Source organism: Colias philodice, chromosome 17 (genome assembly GCF_061535455.1).
Source record: "Colias philodice isolate Cphi_HAF_F1 chromosome 17, ilColPhil1 Martin Lab GWU primary, whole genome shotgun sequence".
Lineage (NCBI taxonomy): Eukaryota > Metazoa > Arthropoda > Insecta > Lepidoptera > Pieridae > Colias > Colias philodice.
In genome coordinates, this window is record NC_143102.1 from 10,061,056 (window position 1) to 10,074,964 (window position 13,909).

Genomic DNA, 13,909 nt, shown 5'->3' on the forward strand with positions numbered 1-13,909 from the left:
TATTAATCGCGAAATCACCTATTTTTTTTATTTATAACCTGGAATGTATTGAATGTAATTTTGTATTTTATTTTTAGTAATCCTTTGAACAATTTTACTAATTTTCTGCTGGATATGAAATTTTGTAGTTTTAAAGGTTTAGTGAACTCTGTTCACACCGGACCATTTCTATACGAATAGATGACAAGCGTTTTGACTTTTGCCATTTGCCTTGGCCTTGAATAAATTATGTTAATAATGCACGCAATAATTTTGATCAATTTGAAACGGCTACGAATGAAAAAATCAAGACGCTAATTAAAAAGATAAATTTGAAAAAGAGAAAGGTAATTTCAAAAAGTAATTCTTTAAATATTTCTTAATTAAATTAAATTTAAGTCAACTTTGGATCGCCATTACAGCAGCAGCGTTTCAAATGAATTATATAAAAAAAATAAGGAAAAAAAATTTCCTCAAAAGACCATATAATACAAGATTGGTCAGAAGTAACTTTTTTGTAAAATGTATTAAAAAAATGGAGCAAAAATTTTACATAGAAATTTTCTCGTTTCTTATTACTTTTTTAATTTTCAATTTAGGGCAAAAACATATAATTGTGGGAAAAAATTTGTATACCTATTATAGTTTGATTTCTTTATGTTTCAAAGGGCCCCCAATTCTTGTGTGCCCAAGGGCCCCGGCATAGTCTAAGACGGCCCTGACTATAAATCACTCGTGACAGCACACATCTATAGTATAAAATGGTATAAATAAGCAACCATAGCACACAGCACGCATCCTTTCATATACAGTGTGTAATCGTTATGTGTGCACAAGCGATTATTCCGAAACTATGGATATTCCTCGTTTTATTTTTAAAAATTTATTATGGCCATTTTACTCATTAGTGATTAGGTAAAGTACTTTCGATATCAGTTTAAAGTTTTTTAATATCTGTAATAGTTACGGAATAATCGCCTGTGCACATTTAACGATTACACCCTGTATAAAAGTAGCTTAGCTGAATCCGTTTCCACCATTGCACCAATGAATATGATGGTGGATAACAAATGCATCCACAGCAACGTAGCATAGCACATCTCCGATTGAAAAGCACCCTGATGCTCACAAATTTAAAAATGACGAATGCTCAATGTTCCGTATAATGTTCTATTCATCAAAAACCTAATAGATTCAAATATAAAGAGTACTATTATATTGTACTAGATTTCCGCCCGCGGCTTCGCCCGCGTTTTCAAAGGAAAACCCGGATAGTTCCCGTTCCCGTGGGATTTCCGGGATAAAACCTATCCTATGTGTTAATCCAAGTTACCCTCTATATGTGTGCTAAATTTCATTGTAATCGGTTCAGTAGTTTTTACGTGAAAGAGTAACAAACATCCATACATCCATACAAACTTTCGCCTTTATAATAGTTATTTTTACGTGAAAGAGTAACAAACATCCATACATCCATACAAACTTTCGCCTTTATAATAGTTATATTGTATTTTTAACTAATAGTTTATGTAAGGTACAACAAAATGTTACAGTGAAGAACACTCGCTGTGAGAATTGCGCCACACCGAGCGTCTAATATTTGCATGAACGTGACGTTAGGTACTTGCAAAAAACAATATAGTACCTACACTTCTATATCATATTTTTAACACTTGACTGAATTTAGCAGACCTACACCAGGCAAGGCGCGGTTTAATTTTGCCTGCCTTCCATACTTTTGCAAAAGTGTAACGGTGCATTTGCTAAGTCAAATTATTTTTGTGTAAACAGGCTTAGAACATTCTTTTGTTGTTCAGTGTGTTCGAATAGATTATATGCAATGTTCTAATACTGAACAACACTGAATACGAGTTTTCGCTTTAGCTCTATGTTCGTTTGGTCTAAATGCATCAAGAACCAAAAAATACAATGCTTTACAAAATTATAGGAAGCCTTTTTTCATAAATAAAGTTAAAACCAGTAAATTAAGTCGATTACAAAAAATAACGCTACAGTTTAAACTCAGATAAGTGCACAGCTATAAGATCACAAGGATTATTTTTATGTCGTTAACTCAGTTCCTATTCATTTTGTATTCATATAATTTTTTAAAATATAGAAATATTTGATCTTGAGGCGGGATTCGAACCTGCAACTATTGACCTTTTTGTGTTCATATTAATTAAATTTATAGCTATAGTTTTACTCTAATAGTCATATTATAATATATCCTAAGATTGTTCCTCGTTTTGGGAAATCAGGCCATTAAATAAAACACCACATTAATAAATACAACATATATTAAAACATCATTTTATTATACATAGTGGATCGTAAAATAAATTTCTAACGAAAACGATACATCTTATAATTTAATACATGTGTAGGCTCTACGTCAGATTGAGTTCCGTTTCCGCGGCTTCTTCATCTACATTTTGGCCCAAAGACATCAATCGCATTTTATATTCGTTTATTTTCAAATCCTGTAAAAGAAAATATTTGTAAGTGTAAAAGTTGACAAATTATTTTAGGGGTACATTTTTTCCCCGGATTTTATAAGATGTAAAAAGTGAATTTAAAAGAGCATGCAAGATTAAATAAATTCTCATTGCAGACTTATAAATGAAGTTTTGTACAGGAAAATAAACTTTCTACTCGCTTTCATAGTTTTTGCGTTTATTACAAACAAACAAAAAAGCTAGGTAATATTCTAAAGTCGGTCTAGATATTTCCAAAACACAAACCTGATCAGCGAGCAATTCCAGCAAGTCATCTTGATCCTTCCTCAATTTCTCCAACTCCTGTTCAGAATTTCTTTTCCCTTCTTCAGAACTATTCAACACCTCATTTAGTCTGTTCACTTCTGCATTCAAAGCTTGTATTTTGTTATCATATTCGACCAGAAAATCTTGGTTTGGGGCTACATGATTAGCTTGACTGGATTGGTGGGTTTGCCCCGGCGTGGCCTGGCTTGACTGACTCATTTGTTGTATTTGCATTTGGTTTGGTAATTTGGCGGAAACTTGCGCTTTTAGCAGCGTATTCTCGTCTTTGAGGAGCGAATTCGATGCTATCGAGTCGTTGAGGGCACCCTGGAAAAATAATTTATTTTAGTACGCAGCTTATAGAAACATTTTGACGATGCGTAAAGTGTCACGCAGCTTACAGCAACATTTTGACGATGTGTGAAGTGTCACGCAGCTTACAGCAACATTTTGACGATGTGTGAAGTGTCACACAGCTTATAATAACATTTTGATGATGGCCCAAGCGGCACGGTACTAACAGCAACATTTTGACGATGCGTGAAGTGTCACGCAGCTTACAGCAACATTTTGACGATGTGTGAAGTGTCACACAGCTTATAATAACATTTTGATGATGGCCCAAGCGGCACGGTACTTACAGCAACATTTTGACGATGCGCGAAGTGTCACGCAGCTTACAGCAACATTTTGACGATGCGTGAAGTGTCACGCAGCTTACAGCAACATTTTGACGATGCATGAAGTGTCAGGCAGCTTACAGCAACATTTTGACGATGTGTGAAGTGTCACACAGCTTATAATAACATTTTGATGATGGCCCAAGCGGCACGGTACTTACAGCAACATTTTGACGATGTGTGAAGTGTCACGCAGCTTACAGCAACATTTTGACGATGCGTGAAGTGTCACGCAGCTTACAGCAACATTTTGACGATGCGTGAAGTGTCACGCAGCTTACAGCAACATTTTGACGATGCGTGAAGTGTCAGGCAGCTTACAGCAACATTTTGACGGTGCGTGAAGTGTCAGGCAGCTTACAGCAACATTTTGACGATGTGTGAAGTGTCACACAGCTTATAATAACATTTTGATGATGGCCCAAGCGGCACGGTACTTACAGCAACATTTTGACGATGTGTGAAGTGTCACGCAGCTTACAGCAACATTTTGACGATGCGTGAAGTGTCACGCAGCTTACAGCAACATTTTGACGATGCGTGAAGTGTCACGCAGCTTACAGCAACATTTTGACGATGCGTGAAGTGTCAGGCAGCTTACAGCAACATTTTGACGGTGCGTGAAGTGTCAGGCAGCTTACAGCAACATTTTGACGATGCGTGAAGTGTCACGCAGCTTACAGCAACATTTTGACGATGTGTGAAGTGTCACGCAGCTTACAGCAACATTTTGACGATGTGTGAAGTGTCACACAGCTTATAATAACATTTTGATGATGGCCCAATCGGCACGGTACTTACAGCAACATTTTGACGATGTGTGAAGTGTCACGCAGCTTACAGCAACATTTTGACGATGCGTGAAGTGTCACGCAGCTTACAGCAACATTTTGACGATGCGTGAAGTGTCAGGCAGCTTACAGCAACATTTTGACGATGCGTGAAGTGTCAGGCAGCTTCCAGCAACATTTTGACGATGCGTGAAGTGTCACGCAGCTTACAGAAACATTTTGACGATGCGTGAAGTGTCAGGCAGCTTACAGCAACATTTTGACGATGTGTGAAGTGTCACGCAGCTTACAGCAACATTTTGACGATGTGTGAAGTGTCACACAGCTTATAATAACATTTTGATGATGGCCCAAGCGGCACGGTACTTACAGCAACATTTTGACGATGTGTGAAGTGTCACGCAGCTTACAGCAACATTTTGACGATGTGTGAAGTGTCACACAGCTTATAATAACATTTTAATGATGGCCCAAGCGGCACGGTACTTACAGCAACATTTTGACGATGTGTGAAGTGTCACGCAGCTTACAGCAACATTTTGACGATGCGTGAAGTGTCAGGCAGCTTACAGCAACATTTTGACGATGCGTGAAGTGTCACGCAGCTTACAGCAACATTTTGACGATGCGTGAAGTGTCAGGCAGCTTACAGCAACATTTTGACGATGCGTGAAGTGTCACGCAGCTTACAGCAACATTTTGACGATGCGTGAAGTGTCACGCAGCTTAAAGCAACATTTTGACGATGCGTGAAGTGTCAGGCAGCTTACAGCAACATTTTGACGATGCGTGAAGTGTCAGGCAGCTTACAGCAACATTTTGACGATGTGTGAAGTGTCACACAGCTTATAATAACATTTTGATGATGGCCCAAGCGGCACGGTACTTACAGCAACATTTTGACGATGTGTGAAAAGTCACGCAGCTAACAGCAACATTTTGACGATGTGTGAAGTGTCACACAGCTTATAATAACATTTTGATGATGGCCCAAGCGGCATGGTACTTACAGCAACATTTTGACGATGTGTGAAGTGTCACGCAGCTTACAGCAACATTTTGACGATGTGTGAAGTGTCACACAGCTTATAATAACATTTTGATGATGGCCCAAGCGGCACGGTACTTACAGCAACATGTTGACGATGCGCGAAGTGTCAGGCAGCTTACAGCAACATTTTGACGATGCGTGAAGTGTCACGCAGCTTACAATAACATTTTGACAATGTCCCAAGTGGCACGGTACTTACAGCAACATTTTGACGATGCGCGAAGTGTCACGCAGCTTACAGCAACATTTTGACGATGTGTGAAGTGTCACACAGCTTATAATAACATTTTGATGATGGCCCAAGCGGCACGGTACTTACAGCAACATTTTGACGATGCGTGAAGTGGCAGGCAGCTTACAGCAACATTTTGACGATGCGTGAAGTGTCACGCAGCTTATAATAACATTTTGACAATGTCCCAAGTGGCACGGTACTTACAGCAACATTTTGACGATGCGCGAAGTGTCGAGCAGCTTACAGCAACATTTTGACGATGTGTGAAGTGTCACACAGCTTATAATAACATTTTGATGATGGCCCAAGCGGCACGGTACTTACAGCAACATTTTGACGATGTGTGAAGTGTCACGCAGCTTACAGCAACATTTTGACGATGTGTGAAGTGTCACGCAGCTTACAGCAACATTTTGACGATGCGTGAAGTGTCACGCAGCTTACAGCAACATTTTGACGATGCGTGAAGTGTCACGCAGCTTACAGCAACATTTTGACGATGCGTGAAGTGTCAGGCAGCTTACAGCAACATTTTGACGGTGCGTGAAGTGTCAGGCAGCTTACAGCAACATTTTGACGATGCGTGAAGTGTCACGCAGCTTACAGCAACATTTTGACGATGTGTGAAGTGTCACGCAGCTTACAGCAACATTTTGACGATGTGTGAAGTGTCACACAGCTTATAATAACATTTTGATGATGGCCCAATCGGCACGGTACTTACAGCAACATTTTGACGATGTGTGAAGTGTCACGCAGCTTACAGCAACATTTTGACGATGCGTGAAGTGTCACGCAGCTTACAGCAACATTTTGACGATGCGTGAAGTGTCAGGCAGCTTACAGCAACATTTTGACGATGCGTGAAGTGTCAGGCAGCTTCCAGCAACATTTTGACGATGCGTGAAGTGTCACGCAGCTTACAGAAACATTTTGACGATGCGTGAAGTGTCAGGCAGCTTACAGCAACATTTTGACGATGTGTGAAGTGTCACGCAGCTTACAGCAACATTTTGACGATGTGTGAAGTGTCACACAGCTTATAATAACATTTTGATGATGGCCCAAGCGGCACGGTACTTACAGCAACATTTTGACGATGTGTGAAGTGTCACGCAGCTTACAGCAACATTTTGACGATGTGTGAAGTGTCACACAGCTTATAATAACATTTTAATGATGGCCCAAGCGGCACGGTACTTACAGCAACATTTTGACGATGTGTGAAGTGTCACGCAGCTTACAGCAACATTTTGACGATGCGTGAAGTGTCAGGCAGCTTACAGCAACATTTTGACGATGCGTGAAGTGTCACGCAGCTTACAGCAACATTTTGACGATGCGTGAAGTGTCAGGCAGCTTACAGCAACATTTTGACGATGCGTGAAGTGTCACGCAGCTTACAGCAACATTTTGACGATGCGTGAAGTGTCACGCAGCTTAAAGCAACATTTTGACGATGCGTGAAGTGTCAGGCAGCTTACAGCAACATTTTGACGATGCGTGAAGTGTCAGGCAGCTTACAGCAACATTTTGACGATGTGTGAAGTGTCACACAGCTTATAATAACATTTTGATGATGGCCCAAGCGGCACGGTACTTACAGCAACATTTTGACGATGTGTGAAAAGTCACGCAGCTAACAGCAACATTTTGACGATGTGTGAAGTGTCACACAGCTTATAATAACATTTTGATGATGGCCCAAGCGGCATGGTACTTACAGCAACATTTTGACGATGTGTGAAGTGTCACGCAGCTTACAGCAACATTTTGACGATGTGTGAAGTGTCACACAGCTTATAATAACATTTTGATGATGGCCCAAGCGGCACGGTACTTACAGCAACATGTTGACGATGCGCGAAGTGTCAGGCAGCTTACAGCAACATTTTGACGATGCGTGAAGTGTCACGCAGCTTACAATAACATTTTGACAATGTCCCAAGTGGCACGGTACTTACAGCAACATTTTGACGATGCGCGAAGTGTCACGCAGCTTACAGCAACATTTTGACGATGTGTGAAGTGTCACACAGCTTATAATAACATTTTGATGATGGCCCAAGCGGCACGGTACTTACAGCAACATTTTGACGATGCGTGAAGTGGCAGGCAGCTTACAGCAACATTTTGACGATGCGTGAAGTGTCACGCAGCTTATAATAACATTTTGACAATGTCCCAAGTGGCACGGTACTTACAGCAACATTTTGACGATGCGCGAAGTGTCGAGCAGCTTACAGCAACATTTTGACGATGTGTGAAGTGTCACACAGCTTATAATAACATTTTGATGATGGCCCAAGCGGCACGGTACTTACAGCAACATTTTGACGATGTGTGAAGTGTCACGCAGCTTACAGCAACATTTTGACGATGTGTGAAGTGTCACACAGCTTATAATAACATTTTGATGATGGCCCAAGCGGCATGGTACTTACAGCAACATTTTGACGATGTGTGAAGTGTCACGCAGCTTACAGCAACATTTTGACGCTGTGTGAAGTGTCACACAGCTTATAATAACATTTTGATGATGGCCCAAGCGGCACGGTACTTACAGCAACATGTTGACGATGCGCGAAGTGTCACGCAGCTTACAGCAACATTTTGACGATGTGTGAAGTGTTACACAGCTTATAATAACATTTTGATGATGGCCCAAGCGGCACGGTACTTACAGCAACATTTTGACGATGCGCGAAGTGTCACGCAGCTTACAGCAACATTTTGACGATGTGTGAAGTGTCACGCAGCTTATAATAACATTTTGATGATGGCCCAAGCGGCACGGTAGTTACAGCAACATTTTGACGATGTGTGAAGTGTCACGCAGCTTACAGCAACATTTTGACGATGCGTGAAGTGTCACGCAGCTTACAGCAACATTTTGACGATGCGTGAAGTGTCAGGCAGCTTACAGCAACATTTTGACGATGCGTGAAGTGTCAGGCAGCTTACAGCAACATTTTGACGATGTGTGAAGTGTCACACAGCTTATAATAACATTTTGATGATGGCCCAAGCGGCACGGTACTTACAGCAACATTTTGACGATGCGTGAAGTGTCAGGCAGCTTACAGCAACATTTTGACGATGCGTGAAGTGTCACGCAGCTTACAGCAACATTTTGACGATGCGTGAAGTGTCAGGCAGCTTACAGCAACATTTTGACGATGCGTGAAGTGTCACGCAGCTTACAGCAACATTTTGACGATGCGTGAAGTGTCTCGCAGCTTATAGCAACATTTTGACGATGCGTGAAGTGTCAGGCAGCTTACAGCAACATTTTGACGATGCGTGAAGTGTCACGCAGCTTATAATAACATTTTGACAATGTCCCAAGTGGCACGGTACTTACAGCAACATTTTGACGATGCGCGAAGTGTCACGCAGCTTACAGCAACATTTTGACGATGTGTGAAGTGTTACACAGCTTATAATAACATTTTGATGATGGCCCAAGCGGCACGGTACTTACAGCAACATTTTGACGATGCGTGAAGTGTCACACAGCTTACAGCAACATTTTGACGATGCGTGAAGTGTCACGCAGCTTATAATAACATTTTGACAATGTCCCAAGTGGCACGGTACTTACAGCAACATTTTGACGATGCGCGAAGTGTCACGCAGCTTACAGCAACATTTTGACGATGTGTGAAGTGTCACACAGCTTATAATAACATTTTGATGATGGCCCAAGCGGCATGGTACTTACAGCAACATTTTGACGATGTGTGAAGTGTCACGCAGCTTACAGCAACATTTTGACGATGTGTGAAGTGTCACACAGCTTATAATAACATTTTGATGATGGCCCAAGCGGCACGGTACTTACAGCAACATGTTGACGATGCGTGAAGTGTCAGGCAGCTTACAGCAACATTTTGACGATGCGTGAAGTGTCACGCAGCTTATAATAACATTTTGACAATGTCCCAAGTGGCACGGTACTTACAGCAACATTTTGACGATGCGCGAAGTGTCACGCAGCTTACAGCAACATTTTGACGATGTGTGAAGTGTCACACAGCTTATAATAACATTTTGACAATGTCCCAAGCGGCACGGTACTTACAGCAACATTTTGACGATGTGTGAAGTGTCACGCAGCTTACAGCAACATTTTGACGATGCGTGAAGTGTCAGGCAGCTTACAGCAACATTTTGACGATGCGTGAAGTGTCAGGCAGCTTACAGCAATATTTTGACGATGCGTGAAGTGTCACGCAGCTTAAAGAAACATTTTGACGATGCGTGAAGTGTCAGGCAGCTTACAGCAACATTTTGACGATGTGTGAAGTGTCACGCAGCTTACAGCAACATTTTGACGATGTGTGAAGTGTCACACAGCTTATAATAACATTTTGATGATGGCCCAAGCGGCACGGTACTTACAGCAACATTTTGACGATGCGTGAAGTGTCAGGCAGCTTACAGCAACATTTTGACGATGCGTGAAGTGTCACGCAGCTTATAATAACATTTTGATGATGGCCCAATCGGCACGGTACTTACAGCAACATTTTGACGATGTGTGAAGTGTCACGCAGCTTACGGCAACATTTTGACGATGCGTGAAGTGTCACGCAGCATACAGCAACATTTTGACGATGCGTGAAGTGTCAGGCAGCTTACAGCAACATTTTGACGATGCGTGAAGTGTCAGGCAGCTTCCAGCAACATTTTGACGATGCGTGAAGTGTCACGCAGCTTACAGAAACATTTTGACGATGCGTGAAGTGTCAGGCAGCTTACAGCAACATTTTGACGATGTGTGAAGTGTCACGCAGCTTACAGCAACATTTTGACGATGTGTGAAGTGTCACACAGCTTATAATAACATTTTGATGATGGCCCAAGCGGCCCGGTACTTACAGCAACATTTTGACGATGTGTGAAGTGTCACGCAGCTTACAGCAACATTTTGACGATGTGTGAAGTGTCACACAGCTTATAATAACATTTTAATGATGGCCCAAGCGGCACGGTACTTACAGCAACATTTTGACGATGTGTGAAGTGTCACGCAGCTTACAGCAACATTTTGACGATGCGTGAAGTGTCAGGCAGCTTACAGCAACATTTTGACGATGCGTGAAGTGTCACGCAGCTTACAGCAACATTTTGACGATGCGTGAAGTGTCAGGCAGCTTACAGCAACATTTTGACGATGCGTGAAGTGTCACGCAGCTTACAGCAACATTTTGACGATGCGTGAAGTGTCACGCAGCTTAAAGCAACATTTTGACGATGCGTGAAGTGTCAGGCAGCTTACAGCAACATTTTGACGATGCGTGAAGTGTCAGGCAGCTTACAGCAACATTTTGACGATGCGTGAAGTGTCACGCAGCTTACAGCAACATTTTGACGATGTGTGAAGTGTCACACAGCTTATAATAACATTTTGATGATGGCCCAAGCGGCACGGTACTTACAGCAACATTTTGACGATGTGTGAAAAGTCACGCAGCTAACAGCAACATTTTGACGATGTGTGAAGTGTCACACAGCTTATAATAACATTTTGATGATGGCCCAAGCGGCATGGTACTTACAGCAACATTTTGACGATGTGTGAAGTGTCACGCAGCTTACAGCAACATTTTGACGATGTGTGAAGTGTCACACAGCTTATAATAACATTTTGATGATGGCCCAAGCGGCACGGTACTTACAGCAACATGTTGACGATGCGTGAAGTGTCAGGCAGCTTACAGCAACATTTTGACGATGCGTGAAGTGTCACGCAGCTTATAATAACATTTTGACAATGTCCCAAGTGGCACGGTACTTACAGCAACATTTTGACGATGCGCGAAGTGTCACGCAGCTTACAGCAACATTTTGACGATGTGTGAAGTGTCACACAGCTTATAATAACATTTTGATGATGGCCCAAGCGGCACGGTACTTACAGCAACATTTTGACGATGCGTGAAGTGGCAGGCAGCTTACAGCAACATTTTGACGATGCGTGAAGTGTCACGCAGCTTATAATAACATTTTGACAATGTCCCAAGTGGCACGGTACTTACAGCAACATTTTGACGATGCGCGAAGTGTCACGCAGCTTACAGCAACATTTTGACGATGTGTGAAGTGTCACACAGCTTATAATAACATTTTGATGATGGCCCAAGCGGCACGGTACTTACAGCAACATTTTGACGATGTGTGAAGTGTCACGCAGCTTACAGCAACATTTTGACGATGTGTGAAGTGTCACACAGCTTATAATAACATTTTGATGATGGCCCAAGCGGCATGGTACTTACAGCAACATTTTGACGATGTGTGAAGTGTCACGCAGCTTACAGCAACATTTTGACGCTGTGTGAAGTGTCACACAGCTTATAATAACATTTTGATGATGGCCCAAGCGGCACGGTACTTACAGCAACATGTTGACGATGCGCGAAGTGTCACGCAGCTTACAGCAACATTTTGACGATGCGTGAAGTGTCACGCAGCATACAGCAACATTTTGACGATGCGTGAAGTGTCAGGCAGCTTACAGCAACATTTTGACGATGCGTGAAGTGTCAGGCAGCTTCCAGCAACATTTTGACGATGCATGAAGTGTCACGCAGCTTACAGAAACATTTTGACGATGCGTGAAGTGTCAGGCAGCTTACAGCAACATTTTGACGATGTGTGAAGTGTCACGCAGCTTACAGCAACATTTTGACGATGTGTGAAGTGTCACACAGCTTATAATAACATTTTGATGATGGCCCAAGCGGCCCGGTACTTACAGCAACATTTTGACGATGTGTGAAGTGTCACGCAGCTTACAGCAACATTTTGACGATGTGTGAAGTGTCACACAGCTTATAATAACATTTTAATGATGGCCCAAGCGGCACGGTACTTACAGCAACATTTTGACGATGTGTGAAGTGTCACGCAGCTTACAGCAACATTTTGACGATGCGTGAAGTGTCAGGCAGCTTACAGCAACATTTTGACGATGCGTGAAGTGTCACGCAGCTTACAGCAACATTTTGACGATGCGTGAAGTGTCAGGCAGCTTACAGCAACATTTTGACGATGCGTGAAGTGTCACGCAGCTTACAGCAACATTTTGACGATGCGTGAAGTGTCACGCAGCTTAAAGCAACATTTTGACGATGCGTGAAGTGTCAGGCAGCTTACAGCAACATTTTGACGATGCGTGAAGTGTCAGGCAGCTTACAGCAACATTTTGACGATGCGTGAAGTGTCACGCAGCTTACAGCAACATTTTGACGATGTGTGAAGTGTCACACAGCTTATAATAACATTTTGATGATGGCCCAAGCGGCACGGTACTTACAGCAACATTTTGACGATGTGTGAAAAGTCACGCAGCTAACAGCAACATTTTGACGATGTGTGAAGTGTCACACAGCTTATAATAACATTTTGATGATGGCCCAAGCGGCATGGTACTTACAGCAACATTTTGACGATGTGTGAAGTGTCACGCAGCTTACAGCAACATTTTGACGATGTGTGAATTGTCACACAGCTTATAATAACATTTTGATGATGGCCCAAGCGGCACGGTACTTACAGCAACATGTTGACGATGCGTGAAGTGTCAGGCAGCTTACAGCAACATTTTGACGATGCGTGAAGTGTCACGCAGCTTATAATAACATTTTGACAATGTCCCAAGTGGCACGGTACTTACAGCAACATTTTGACGATGCGCGAAGTGTCACGCAGCTTACAGCAACATTTTGACGATGTGTGAAGTGTCACACAGCTTATAATAACATTTTGATGATGGCCCAAGCGGCACGGTACTTACAGCAACATTTTGACGATGCGTGAAGTGGCAGGCAGCTTACAGCAACATTTTGACGATGCGTGAAGTGTCACGCAGCTTATAATAACATTTTGACAATGTCCCAAGTGGCACGGTACTTACAGCAACATTTTGACGATGCGCGAAGTGTCACGCAGCTTACAGAAACATTTTGACGATGCGTGAAGTGTCAGGCAGCTTACAGCAACATTTTGACGATGTGTGAAGTGTCACGCAGCTTACAGCAACATTTTGACGATGTGTGAAGTGTCACACAGCTTATAATAACATTTTGATGATGGCCCAAGCGGCCCGGTACTTACAGCAACATTTTGACGATGTGTGAAGTGTCACGCAGCTTACAGCAACATTTTGACGATGTGTGAAGTGTCACACAGCTTATAATAACATTTTAATGATGGCCCAAGCGGCACGGTACTTACAGCAACATTTTGACGATGTGTGAAGTGTCACGCAGCTTACAGCAACATTTTGACGATGCGTGAAGTGTCAGGCAGCTTACAGCAACATTTTGACGATGCGTGAAGTGTCACGCAGCTTACAGCAACATTTTGACGATGCGTGAAGTGTCAGGCAGCTTACAGCA

The 13,909-nt window shown here is 42.2% G+C and overlaps 1 protein-coding gene across 1 annotated transcript in view; it reads right to left on the reverse strand.

The window, feature by feature from the left end:
* Positions 1-2,261: 2,261 nt before the first annotated feature.
* p115 (General vesicular transport factor p115) overlaps positions 2,262-13,909 on the reverse strand; it is a 32,528-nt gene continuing 20,880 nt past the window's right edge. Inside the window, exons 8-9 of the mRNA XM_089705548.1 lie at positions 2,724-3,071; positions 2,262-2,462 (exon numbers count right to left, since the gene is read on the reverse strand). Coding sequence (XP_089561674.1) covers positions 2,370-2,462; positions 2,724-3,071 — 441 coding nt within the window. The 3' untranslated portion in view covers positions 2,262-2,369. The remainder of the gene's footprint in view (positions 2,463-2,723; positions 3,072-13,909) is intronic.